This window comes from Cystoisospora suis (assembly GCF_002600585.1).
Source record: "Cystoisospora suis strain Wien I chromosome Unknown contig_1038, whole genome shotgun sequence".
NCBI classification, from domain to species: Eukaryota; Apicomplexa; class Conoidasida; order Eucoccidiorida; family Sarcocystidae; genus Cystoisospora; species Cystoisospora suis.
In genome coordinates, this window is record NW_027153839.1 from 26,028 (window position 1) to 40,314 (window position 14,287).

The 14,287-nt window shown below is 43.4% G+C and overlaps 1 protein-coding gene across 1 annotated transcript in view; it reads right to left on the minus strand.

Annotated features, from left to right (window-relative positions):
* Positions 1 to 908: 908 nt before the first annotated feature.
* Positions 909 to 14,287, minus strand: part of CSUI_002461 (uncharacterized protein) — a gene marked incomplete at its 5' end in the record, with an annotated part of 14,301 nt that continues 922 nt past the window's right edge. Inside the window, 13 exons of the mRNA XM_068062662.1 lie at positions 909 to 3,159; positions 3,933 to 4,059; positions 4,847 to 4,997; positions 5,573 to 5,656; positions 6,625 to 6,756; positions 7,427 to 7,460; positions 8,135 to 8,178; positions 8,594 to 8,785; positions 9,632 to 9,707; positions 10,742 to 10,887; positions 11,559 to 11,645; positions 12,572 to 12,835; positions 13,555 to 13,689. Coding sequence (XP_067925362.1) covers positions 2,521 to 3,159; positions 3,933 to 4,059; positions 4,847 to 4,997; positions 5,573 to 5,656; positions 6,625 to 6,756; positions 7,427 to 7,460; positions 8,135 to 8,178; positions 8,594 to 8,785; positions 9,632 to 9,707; positions 10,742 to 10,887; positions 11,559 to 11,645; positions 12,572 to 12,835; positions 13,555 to 13,689 — 2,111 coding nt within the window. The remainder of the gene's footprint in view (positions 3,160 to 3,932; positions 4,060 to 4,846; positions 4,998 to 5,572; positions 5,657 to 6,624; positions 6,757 to 7,426; positions 7,461 to 8,134; positions 8,179 to 8,593; positions 8,786 to 9,631; positions 9,708 to 10,741; positions 10,888 to 11,558; positions 11,646 to 12,571; positions 12,836 to 13,554; positions 13,690 to 14,287) is intronic.

The following is a 14,287-nucleotide window of genomic DNA, read 5'->3' on the forward strand; positions in this document are numbered from 1 at the left end:
TTCAAGTGAAGTTAAATTTTATATTCTCATAATGGTCTCCTAAAATTAAACTCTCATGATTGATAGGCATGTCGGGTAGGCATCTTCACACTTCCAGTGTAAAGGCATCCCTCGAGAAACAGAGAGCTAAACTTGAACCACGCGTCCATACGTCAGAGCATCACTACTCCCTTCACATATATATACATATATGTATATGTGCAGAATCTGCATGCATAGGTTTGTATGGTATTCTGATTGATGCCGTGAAGCAAGCTTTCTTTGTCGCTCGCAAGCAACGAGGTTATGTGTGGTAAGAAGTTCAGCAGTGGAGCTTGATAGAAGACACAAGCATCCGGAGATGGACGATTCGCTGCATCGATTTTCTATCTTACTAGGAATCATGCTTCTGCGGCTCTGAAGCTGCTACCGCTGAGAGACAAACGGTCTGTTTAGAGGAAAAGAGTAGGGGGAAGAGGAGAGAAAGAGTGTGTGACGACCACACAAATAAGAAGACTGGGGTGCGAGAATAAGCAGCGTCATGTAGATCACGTAGGAGAAATGGAATGAGAGTCGATTTCCTAGCTAGTCGCCAGAATTCTGGATCAGTAGTCAATCGTCCATCCTTCTTCCCTCTCGGCAAGGGGCAAGGACCCTCAAGGCGCAGAGTGTACCTACACTCCTCAAGAAGCTAGTATAAGGAGGAGGAACTTCCCTTTCGACGAGTCTTTTTCTTTTTCTCTCTCATTCATCGTATCTCTATAGAGGCGAAGAAGGCGCACATTCATCCCAGTCCACATGCCTCTTTCCCATCTTCTCACTTGAATATCCGAAGGAGACGAGAGTTGTTTAGCGAGGAGCTGGCGGTTAGCTTTCTTTTATACGGAACTCTAAAGCATTCATGAAGAATGAACAGACAGGCAGCAGTTCCTCTGATTCACTCAATCACACTTGACACAAACCTGTTCCGAGGTGTATATACACCACTATCATGAATGAACGATGGATACGACTGACGGCCCACCTAGTCGCTTATTAGTGTCTGGAGTACATACAGCCAAGCTCGCCGCAAAGAGAAAGAAAGAAAGAGCATCAACAGCCGTTCCATATCTGTTGTTCTCAGAAGAAAAGAAATGCTGTCATCTCTCATGGAATAGGAGGAGTCAATTGTGATTCGTCTCGTCCATCCATCCACTCTCCACCTTCTGGGCCGAAGAAATCGACAGGAGAGATCTACTGTTTCATTGTCCCATTCATCGTCGCTTTCTTTATCCCTATCCGGGAAAGACGGAAAATAAAAACAGTTAGTTAAGGAATCTCAGGCACACACACCGCTATCTAATAAAGTGGAGTAGTGGTAGTAGTGGTAGTCTTCCTCGGTACTGTTCCTCCTGTTTTCAGCTGCTGCTGTTTTCTTGGTGTACATACACCTCAGTCATATAGTGGATCAAACGAAAACTCTCACCCTGAACAACAACGATAGTAACCGTAATCTTTCCGAATGAAATTCTTCTCTCTTTCTTTTCTTGAAAGTCTTTTTTATTTCTTTCTGTTCACTTGTAGTATTCGTATCCTTATCTTCAGAAGCAGTCTTCCTCGACTTCTTTGTCTTCATCCTCACAAAAAAGGTAGCAAGTAGACACACCACCTGGAGAAACCCCCTACCAAGAAACAACATCGTCCCTGTCTCTTCGTGTTTCTCCTACTCTTTCTTTTTTCTCTTCATGCTTTCTTTCTTTCCTTGTAATCGTGTTTTTCTTCACTTCACGAGGGCAGAAACCTTCGTTGAAGGTTCCTCCCTCCTCGCAAACAACGATAGATCCTCCGGCATTCTCTCTCTTCATCATCTTCTCGCAAGGAGAAAAAGACTTAAGCCATACAGTAGTTCTATGGAATAGTAGTAGTGTTCGTATTAGTATTGCTATGATGATAATGAGTATAAGAAACTGCACCTCTGGCTCCGTTTTTCGCAAACTAAGGTGTTGACTCTATTGACTATCCTCACTGCCTGTTCTCTGTCGTTCTATATGCAAGACATGCAAGGACTCTTTATCTTTCTTTATGAAACCTCATACGATGGAGAAACAAGTACACCACACACATGCCTATGTAGACACTTCATTCCTTTCGTCTCGCAAATGATTCTCCCTCTTCTTATCTTCTCTCCCTTGTCATCATCACAGCTAGTTACTCTACACATCTACAGAGAAAGAGATGATCTGTACAACATATATTATATATATATATATCTCTATATATATCAGTGTATCTGAGAACAGGCACTATCTCTGGGTACATCTCCATGCTGCCTCGATCCGTTGGAAAAAGGTACAACATAGCCGGTCTGAGACCTGGAGAAGGACGTTCTCTGTGTTGCATCATATGTAGGAGGCTGCAATCACGGCTACGACTCCTCTTACTTATGCTGCTTCAAGGATAGGAACCTCAATTTGCCGTAGAGCAGAAGAGAGAGATATCTATCTCTCTCGACAGAAGCATTTATATGTATAGACAACCATGTGTGGTATAGTATTAGGGCGACTAGAGGTCTCCATATTGATAATCGTCGAATGGAGTGGTTATACCGTCATGATCTTGTTCTGATGAGGCTCTTCTTGCGTTTGATGTCGTTATGTATGACGTCGGATAAAGATGAGAAGGTATATGCCCTGTACGAGAAGAAGAAGAAGGGATTCTACCTCTGCTGCTCTCTGCTGTCCTTCTTCTTCTTCTATCATCATCGAGATCTCCTCTTTCTGCACCACCATCTACACAGAAATGGAGATCTTCATCGATAAGGTCTTCTTCTCTTCCATCGTCATCATCATCTTCGTTGCCAACATGTCGTCTGTGCTGATGATGTTCTGGTGTATCTACACCGGATTTCTTACTCATCATCATCCTGACATCCCGACGTCTTTCTTCGTCTTCTCTCTCTGAAGATTCTTCTCTCGGAACATAATCAGCAAGGTCGGAGTTAAGAGACGTCAAGGGAATGAATTGATGGCGTCGCTGCTGTTGCGGAAAAGCTGAGAAGGTAGACACCCATGTATTCATGGATGAAGAAGAAGACGAGGATGAGGAAGTAGGTGAAGGATCATCGAAGTCCGTGTATGCATGCCTTTTACCTCCCGTAAAGATGGAGAGTTTCGATAGGTACAAATGACGTACAGCTCCTACCTGAAAAAGACAAAAAAGAAAGAAAGGATCAGATTAGATATGATGAGGCCAGCAAACCAGAAGGAGAACAGCCATGATCACGATGACACGAAATGGATGCAGAACAAGAAGAAGACGAACTCAAGGCAAAGAAGAAGATAGTTTGACAGAGAATGTAAATAGATATATAGCTATATATATATATATCATCTCAAGAGAAGTAGATTTCATGGATCTTATCACTCACGATTTGGCCCATGCATCTACAATAGGAATCGTTTCTCTTGTACCTAAACCTTATTTGTGCTTGGGCTTTAACGACTATAGACAGAAGGGCATACAGCAGCGCCCTTCCGTATATCTTCATTCCTGTGGATTCAATCCTATTCACAGATACACTTCACTTTCTCTCCCTAGATATGTGATTGATACGTTTCGAAGTTCTAGGAACGTTGGAAATCCACAAGAAGAAAGAGGAAAAGGGAGATGGTCATGTATACATCCTTGAGAGACAGCATAGCAGCTATAAATATGAAACGTACATTTGTGTACGTATGTATCATACAAAATCCTCACAGGGCAAGAGCGGATAGATAGAGTGTCTCTTTCCTCCCTCTCTCTATGTAGATGCTCTCCCTGGCGCTCCGCATTTGTATACATATGAGATACGGTTTCTTCTTCTATATTGTGTCTCTCTTCAGGCACAGAATATACATAGGAAGTCTATATGTAAGTGGTAGGAACAGGATGAAGGGCGGAGTCAGTCTCTTCCTTCTGTTGCTTTGCTATCTTACGCCTAGATATGCCATTTGAATCATCTGCTGAATGGAAGGAAGGCATGCCAGTCCAAGAGGAAGACGAAGGATAACCAGGCGATGCAGAACCGTCAAAACATACAGCCCTGCTATAGCCAGAATAGCTCTGTTGGGAGAAAGAAAGAAAGACAGGTTAGAAAGCATCACCTTAACGGCGACTATAAGCGGTTGCTTGCATGACAAAAAGACAAAAGAACTGAATGAAGGAAGAGAAGAAGTCTTTTCCCCCAGAGGATTATCCCAAACCGCAATTATCGGAGTTTCCCCCTATTATGACTTCAAAGCTCTATATCTCTCTACCGTGGGCTCTCTCGTCCTTCAGCAGCTTAACCAAAAGAAAAGACTGATAAAGTAAACTTCTGCTAGAAAGAGAGAAAAGTGTAAAGCCCCAAGATGTACGGTAGGGTACACGCATGAAACATATAGTTAGGATGATACGAAGAAAGATGAGACTATACATTTGGTACACTCGCAAGCACCAAGGCGTGTCTATTGTTGTTTTGACAGACGTCCTAGATACTTCTCCAACAGGGAGTGTAGGAACGAAGCGGAGGAGAACCGACAGAAAGCCAAGTCGCTTATAGAGAGGAAACAGATGAGATCTTTCTTCTTCTCTTTTGCCACGGAAGAAAACGTCAATCTGACTGGTAATCTCACCCCTCAGTCATGCTGACGGGAGAAGGTAGACAGGAGATGATGGCAGCAGTTGAGGACCTCCAAGAGAGAGAAACATGTCTACACATCTACCTATGTCTAGATGTGTATGTGTGTATTGAGGAGGAGAACTAGACAAGAGAAGAGACCTCTGGGAGAAAACAAAGAGAGACCGCTAGTGGAGACGACGAACACGATGATGACGTCACCTACAGAGGATAGCTCCTTAACTCGCTCACCCCCAGAAAAGGAGCCGTACAAGAAAAGCACAGAAGGTGAAGAAAGAAGACAGAAGAGTAGATGAAGTCCCCCCTCCTGGAGAGGTCTGTAAAGCTGAGAGTGCAGAGGAGAAACGAGAACCTCCTGGTGGCGTCGCGTCCGCATTCAGAGCTGTACATACACCCCAATATGGAGAAGCAAAAGAAAGAGACGTAAGAAGGTTAACAAACTCAACATATACAGAAGGACACACGCGTCGTTCGCGAGCCATCGATTCCTCTTCAAGCTGCTCCCTGTAGTCTGTAGAATGAAGCCTTATGAAAGAAGGAAAAAGAAAAGACGAAGACTTCATGAAGAGATGTGAAAACAGAAATAGGTTCTCTGCATGAGGGAAGATATAAAACAAGAAAAGTCTCCCTATACGCATATATGTCTGTATATAGAGAGAGGTACACAGATATGCATCATAAATACATATGAATCCGTATACGCATGCATATAGATATATATGTAAAGAGAGAGAATTGAATAGATGTGAATACACGAACATATATATAGATACACATGTATATGTAAAGAGAGAGAGACGAATAGATGCGAATATCCATAGATAGATAGATAGCTCCATGTATGGACTTTCCTTCTGTCGACAAGAAGAGGAAGTAGGTTTATTTGGTTGATTAACTTGAGAGAGAAAGTGTCTGACGATGAGGTGATCGCTTCGCTTTCTTTCATCTTTGACTTACATCTAATAATACAGGGAGGAGGATGCCAAGCACACAGATTTCCTCGAGCATGAATATGAGTGACGCAGCATTCATCTACTGTACCTAAAGAAGAAAGCAAACAAGGAAGGACCAAAACGAAAATGAAGAAGATAGCTGACCTGTTTCTTAGCATGCAGAAGAAATCTAAGGGTCTTCTTTGTTTCTCTTTGAGACGTAAGAGAAAGAAGAGAAGAACGCTACTGCCTACCTAGAAAGCAGGAACATGTCTTTATGTCCCCCTTGCCAACGAATAGGACGGAGGAGAAGTATCAACGAGATGAGAGAAGAATTCAAAATATCTGAAGAGTCAGTCTTTGAAAAAGAGGAGGAAGAACAAGACTCACTCAACGAAGAAAAGAAGAAAAGGAGATAGAAGAAGCAGCACTGTTCTTTCTACTTCAGAAACTTCAACGTCCATCTTCCGTTCCAGAAGAAGAAGAGAGGAGACCATGCTTTTATATGTACAAAGTCTACACAAGAAGAAGAAAGGAACGTTGAGGGGAAGAGAGAGATACTTTCTCTGTCTTCTACAGCCCAAGGAGGTTTGGACAGAAAAGGAAAGAACCTAATGGATGCACGCAACTGCATCGCTATAGAGCACATATACACATAAATCAAACATACAGACACATTTGCACAGATAGATCGGGACATACACATATGTGTAGATACATGTATTTATCCGTGCATGCAGAGAAACTATTCAAGAAGAACCACACATCTATCTAAAGATCCATACAGACATACATACATAAAGTACACATAGATCCGAATCAGGGCTTGGGTATCTCTATGTACGCGGGTGTGCAGATACGGATACATACACATAGCTTTGTGTTGAACGCATGATGTATGTACGTATGTATGTATGAATATGTATGTATGTATACACATACCCGCAGTCCAAACACGGCCCAAGAAAGGTGCGAATGGATTTTCTACGTAAAAAGGTGCTTACACACCCTATACACATAGAGAGAAATATCCCTATAGCGAGTTGAATGAGAAAGAAGGCGGAGACGTGACCTTACCAGGGCGATCAAAGCACTTTTCGCCTCCGCAGACCTCACACTTGGCAGCGCAGCATGCGGTACCATCAGGACTTGGGATCCCTGTCGCACATACTGGATCCGGTGCAGGGAGACCTGTCTGCGCATTGGGCGCTATGGCGCAAGAAGAAAAAAGAAGAGAGAAATTAAAGGAAACACAATGAAAGAAAAGGCGAAAGAGAGAGAAGAGACGTCTGGAGTATGTAAATCATTCTCATTCGTACTTGAAGCTACGATTCGGACGGTTATGTGTGGATCTTCTCACACACTCATCACACACATCAACTCCCTAGTAGTGTCTGTGTATGTACACCAGGCGAGGAAAAGGGGGGCTTGAGAATGATAGGAGAAAAGATGTCAGTGGAGGCAAGACAGAAAGATGAATTTGATGCTGATAGGAGCGAAGTGGCTATGAGTAGAAGTGAAGTTAAGAAGGAAGGAGAGGCGAGCAACGAGAAGGAAAACGAGAAGAAGGCAAAATACCTCCTGTAATGAATCTCAAAAAGCCGGTACAGTCCATGTATATACATGCATGCACTGTGTTAGATGTAGGCAATAAAGAGAAACCGGTATATAGATATCCACATACATGTGGTTGTAATGAGAGATAGATACATGAATAGAGGTAACTCAGATCTACCCAAAGTTTACACAAAGAAGACACAGCGAAGGAGAAACCTGTTTGTAAATATCGCGTCGTCCATCCTATTTGACATGCAGGTCTTCTTCGGGTGTACGTACACCGCAGCACAATGGCGGATACCTGTTTGGACCCCGGACTTACCCGCACAGTGCTTCCTCATGAAGATTTGCATTGTCTGCATCGCATATGGAAGAGACATCAGGAACAAGAAACTCTTTCAACACCCCCTCTAAGTAACAGTTGCGGTAGATTCACATACACATCTACAGAGACCCCAGACTCTTCAAGGCTGTGACCGACTGTCTAGGCATGTGATAGAGAACAAGAATGTTTTGAAATCCATAACTTAGTAGAAAAGCTGAAATCTCCACAGTTCTACATCCAGGAAACCACCTCAGCTGTTATAGAAAGATACAAAAAAAAAACCACCAGACATCCAGACATACATCTGTGTGTGTGTCTAGCTAGACATACATCTGTGTGTCTAGCTAGACACACACACATACTTGGAAGGCACTGAGTTCAAAACTTCGTTCCTTATAGAGCTGCTATGGCTGGGTCGAGAACGAGAGTGCAAATAATTCGAGACTGCGGGAAGAGGAAGGAAAGACAGTTGTATATATTTGTATGACATACGTCTACATAAAGAAGATTCATGTAGAGATATGAGATCTAGTATATCATTGTTTCGCACTCCCTACTAACCCACTGTACAACCTTGAGCACACTTCCCTTCTCGCCGTACGTATATTGATAGAGAGATTGTCGCATGCATAACTAAACGGAGACATTCTACTAGATGCAGATCTAGAATTGTTAAAGGGTCAGTTTGTAAAGCTATTTACTTACCTTGTAGCCATGGGTGACGAACTCTAAAGCAACGATCGAATCTCCTGGATGAAAAGACATAAGAAAGAGAAAGAGGAGGAGAAATAAAAAGAAGGAAAGAAAGATGGATGAAAAATAGAGATAAGAATTCTCTTCATCAGACAGACGTGAAGGTCGTGGTCCGTACTGAGCGCCGTGTTTTGCAGACACATTCTACCTATGCTTAGGATGGAAGAAAAACCTCCTAGACATACAAACCCGGTGATGTATATATACACGCCTGTTTACATAGCGCGTTAGTAGGAGAAGAGATGAGAAACAGAAAAGCAGAAGAAACCGAAGAATGTAAATAAAGAGAATGGAGGAGGCTTGAAGGTGAAGAAAAAGAGACTGTCTGTTGTGCAGAAGAGAGAAAGGAGAGAAACGAAGAAGACAGGTGAGAGAGAAAGAGAGACTTCCTGTGTATACGTGGATACCTACCTTCTGAGCGGCAATTGAAATCGACACGGAAATGATGTATATCTCGATCTTCCATGCCTTCTTGGATATCTCTGACAGTTATATGTGACTGCGATACAATCCCCGGAGTAACTGCATCTCTATCCATTTCTTCGCGAGAATTGACAGAGTGAAAGTGATGAAGAAGAGGATAGACCACGTCCAGATCGCCCGCTGCAAATCATACACCAAGACACACACGAACACGCATGCATGTATAACCCCCACCCAAAAAATGGCCATGTGTACAGATGAATTCGTACATTCAAGGCGGTAGCTCTGCATGCACATGCCCACCCGGGCCGTATATATATAATCTATACATGAATACATGCATATATGTTGCTGCCGGCGTTCCATCATGGCACAAAGCAGCATACACTTTGTCTCACGTATATACATATAAATATGTATATACGTGTGGACATGCATTTGGATGGATGTGAAAGAAATGTATGCGTACGCTGCATCTCCGTACACTCGGAGATTTTCCACGCGGGGAAGAAGAGAGAGGAAAGAAACACAGACCTAAAGACTCTATCAAAAGCCAGATAAGAGAGAAGAAAGGAAGAGGTACGCATGGACTGGGGCGTTCATATCGTCCACTTATTCTGTGAAAGATGAAAGAAGCGATGAAGAAGAAACGAGAGAAGTCGCGTTTTGCAGAAGACAGTCTTCCTTCTCCCCCCAGGGGCCCTGCGATCTGCCTCTGGAACTACTACACTTCTATTGAAGGAATACATGCATGTTTATGCCTACGCCTGGACAAATACACACCTCTACATGCGGAGTGTCAACACTCGTGTATCCATCCAGCTATCTAACTCCACCCGCCTACGTAGGGATCTGTCTCTCTACACATGCATAGGAATAAGCACACGACCACGCTGGTCGGTATGTCCGATTGCTTGCTTGTTTGTCAGAAGAAAGAAAGGAACAGAGAAAAAAAGTTAATGAGAAACAAAGCACTTGGTACCAGCAAGAGGGGAGAAAAAGAAAGAAAAATGAGGTGGCTCGTACCTACGCTCGGTAGGTGCATCTCTACCTTCCCCGAAGAACATTTCCGACACCAGACGTAGAAGTCGAGTGAATGTTGCTGCATGCAGTATATCACACATACAAGAGAACATACGAAGACATAATACAGTAGGGATCTATCACGATAAACAGCAAAACAACCTTGACATTTGTCCTTATATATGATACATATGAAGGGAGATACATATCATACCCATATACGTAGCACACACCAACCTATACTGCTGCAGGCAGTCTGCAGGTGTACACACAAAGGGAGCCTACACACAAGAACATCTCCAGTTATACTCTATTTATACAGATGACGTACCCAAAGCTCTTGCTATACACAGCCCGCAATACAAACCTCTACCGACATGCGGAGTAGCAGACATTCTATATATTTTTGACTTTTACCAATCTGTATCAATCGTCAACTTCGTATGGGTGTATATAGGTATGTATAGATGTATGGATGTATGAGTATGTATGTATGAATGTATGAAGAAGTATGCATGTACATTCGCCTTGCCTACTTTTCTGACCTTCCTCTCTCTACTCTGCGTACGGCCAAAATGAAGCTCCACTAGGAGACACTTCATGAGGCTGGACTACCCTCACTCCGCTATCTCAATACATAGAAAATGACAGAGATGGTACATATCCTGTAGAACGACATAGCGATGCCTAAAGACTTCATGTATGTAGGCAGATATATCACTGATATATACACTCTCTACAGTCTTACTATACACGCAAAAACCAGCCCGGAGACCTCAGTCCAAACAGCGGTTAAATCTGTATGACGCATCTAGCATAGCCCATTCTTCAGAGAGAGCTGCAAATCTCGTAAACCTCCGATGTTGTGGTGCTGTACGTACACCCGACGTAAGTCATGCCAAGCGAATCAGACACGAGAACATTCTATGTCTCACGCGTTATCAGTCTAGGGGTGCGGTCACCAAATACGTATATCATCATCTACCGTCTTTATGAATGATATACATAGATACACGGAAAACAAACGTATACGATTAGGTTATGTATTGAGAGACATGAAAGACGGGTTATCGGCTAGCTATACATTTATCCTCTTTTGACATGTCCCCTTACATTTTTCGGTATAGAAAGACGAGGATTTCGAACGTCTGAGCATCCTGAAGAAGCGACGCCATTAGCTACTAAATCTCCGTCATATAGAGACATGAGTTTGATGCGATGTCTCCTCGCCTCTTGGGACACCGCGCTAGTCGTTCCGACTGATTCACATCAGAAAGAAGAAGCAAGCGAAGAAAATGAAGAAAAAGACGGCTCGACAGAGAGACAAGCTCGAAGAGAAACTGAGGAAGGGAATAGAGAGAGAGTTTCATCGTCACGCCATCCATCATTCACAGTCAAAATAGATGCATAGGGGAAGAGACAGGAAGAATAGACAGGGAGTGAGAATAAGAGGGGAAGGAGTAGACGAAGGCCTTCCTCGCTCTTTGATGCTTTCCTGTACTGGGATACCACGTGCTGCTCTATGTCTCTTATTCACTTCAGTAACAACTCCAGTAAGACTGGAGGTTGGATCTGCGACGCAGAGACAGAGTGAGAGGAGATACACCGGGGAACACGCCCTGTACATACAGATGAAATACATGCATATTGACGCGTGTAGACACACACACACGGACAGATACATAGACAGGTAGATAGATACAAACAGGTAGGTGTAGATACACACGGACAAGAGTCGACAACTTCGCAGAGAAACCTTACGAGGCCTAATGACGATGAAATAGTTTTATCTAATGTCTTAACACACTCAGCAGCAGGCAGACAAATAGACTGATAGTGGAGAAGCACGTGTGTTTTCAGAAAAGAATGAGAGAAGAAAAGAGAGGGGAGAAGGAAGAAGCCGAGTGAGAGAGGAAGGAAGCGAGAGTACTTGTAGAGTCGTCGGGATCGTCGACGTTTTGTCCGAGCTTCATTTTGGCCTGTTGAGTTGTGCCGATATGAAACCCATGGGCAGCAGCTGCACGTACACACACAGTCATTCGAGTCAACAATACACACTTAGCAAGGGAAGACACGCTATATATGTATCCAACCATGCCTAGATGAATATAGATATACATAGATAGGTATACATGCACGCACGACACATAAAGAGTCAGATGCCTACTATGAGTTGAGTACCTACCGAACGCCAGAAAGCCACTCAGCCGTTATGCAGTTGCCTATCGCACACACGTACAAGCAAATATATGTGGTAAGTATATATAGTGTAGTGCACCTGGCATTGACATGTACATATACTGTAGAGTTCTATGGGAGAAAGACTGTAGACCGAAGATAGATAGACGGTATATCTTTGAACTGCTTGAACGGGATATACATAGTTTTCTAACTGTGTGTAGGCAATCTACCTTATCTATTCCAACACGAAGATGTGTAGATCTTTAGACATGCCGCAATCCCTCCGAGTCAAACACTCACATGCGGCACCTCACACGAAATTCCTACTCTTGCAACGAAGAGATGCAAGTCGATGAATAGTCTGCCTGTACCTAGATTCACACGAAGAATTGCAACACCATTCGTCTCCAGCTCTACAGCAGACTAGAAATAGACCGAGTGAGTCAACACAGACTCTCCATACAAGCGAAGTAGGCTATCAACCCATTGTCTAAAGGGAGAGAAAGAAAGATACGGCAGGTGCATACAGCAGACATTTTTGGAAACTTCAAGGCTGGTCACTAGAAACACCCTGTACCGAGCACACACACACAACCTTACAACGCAACAGACACACATATGTCGGACATACTACACGCATGTACATATATATATGTATCTTAGCATACATGCAACTACACGTACATACACCTAGGACATACATGTCCATATCTTTCCATGCATATGCAGCAGTTGAAGAGCCGAGAGAAGGGTGAGACTTACTCTGTAGATGTTTGTCATTTCCAGCGCATACAACTTTCCAATAGAAGCTAACGCTAGGACAGCTATGGGTCCATACAGTGACATTCACCATAAGGCCGTGTTTCTTGGCTTCCTCTAATCCCACCTCAAGTTCATCAGCCTGAGGATCTCGACACTTGAGATACTGAAGATCTAAGTCGGCTATAGGGCGATGCTTTGGATCGACATGCGTATGATGGATCTGTCTTCCTTCCGCCGCATTCAATCTATATGACAGGGCAATACCTGGAGAGGAGATAGAACATACAGGAAGTCACCGAAATCAAGGGGAAAAACAAAACAAGAAAACGATGAAGAAGACACCGTATATAAGCCGACGGATGGGAGTCGGACGGCGGGCACATTGGAAAGAAGGTATCATAGTGCGTGAGAGATAAGATGAAAAAGGAAGAAGACCAAGGAAAGATGAGGCTTCGCAGACTGGTATGTCGATGTATGCTGAAAAGTGGACCGATCTTTCAAGAGACTGAATGTGCATGAGATATGAAATGTTCGTCTATTGCACGTAGACAATCTCTCCGAATGACCGAAAAGACAAGCAAACAGAAACGCACAGAGAAAAACAAGGGAAGGAGACATACTAAAGAAACAGGGAGAGAACAAAGAAGATGCATGAGATATCGATATCTCTAACAGACAACTCATCTCACCTGCACGGGACCGCCCGTGACCTCGTGTATCAGATAGACTTACCCTCGTAAACGTATATGGATATATACGCCGTATACTACGTATGTAGACGACACTGGGGAAGGAGACGATCCGCTGACCTACCTACCCACCAAAGAGTACATGTGTATCTACACTTACACGTATGCACTGGGACCGGTACAGGTAGAGGTGTAGATTCGCGTGCGCGTCGATGTCATGCAAAGAAATAGACTAGATCTTTCCTGTAAAGGAGGCTAGGTATGTCTTGTATAAACGTGAGCATTCTCTCTTACTGTAGTCTGCGTGGATTTCAACAGACATGACAGGCATTTCCAATATAGCGGAGAGCATATCTCCAAGACCAGAGACGGGAGCTGACATTCGGAAAATCGACGCCGCTCCCTCAGCTACTCGTATAACCGGTAGACCTGAGATAGATTTGATTCAACACCATAGACAAAAGAAAAGCAAAAGAACAGACTGAACTACAAGAGAGATCACAGCAAATCGGTATAGACACTCATACACATATACACATATATACCTAGACATACCTAGATGTTTGGACATATAGGTAGGCAGAGATTGTGAAGTTCCTCTTCGATGTAGTACTAGTAGGAGTCCTAGTGTCTGTGAACACGCGTGTACGTACAGAGCACGGCACATAAGAAGGATGCATGCTTGGGCAAAGCTACCGTCATCTCGAGTCAGGGAAGCCATGTATGAGTTCTAACAGAGAGAAACAAACCAGACGCAAATAGTGTAAGCAAATGGCCTCTATACAGGTCTAGATACGTATGGAGACACGAGAATGTGTTGTGCATATCTTTTTGTCTTGACCCAGATCACGTGAAGACATCCTGACGATCGCAGCGATACTGTGAACAGTTCGTTCTCCAAACTCCATATGAATACATACATAATACACAGGAGTGATACAGAAAACTTCACAAGAATGTCGAACAGGAAACTAGGGATAAAGAGGAAATCTCGATCCTCCTCATCATCTTCTTCTCCCTCTTCTTC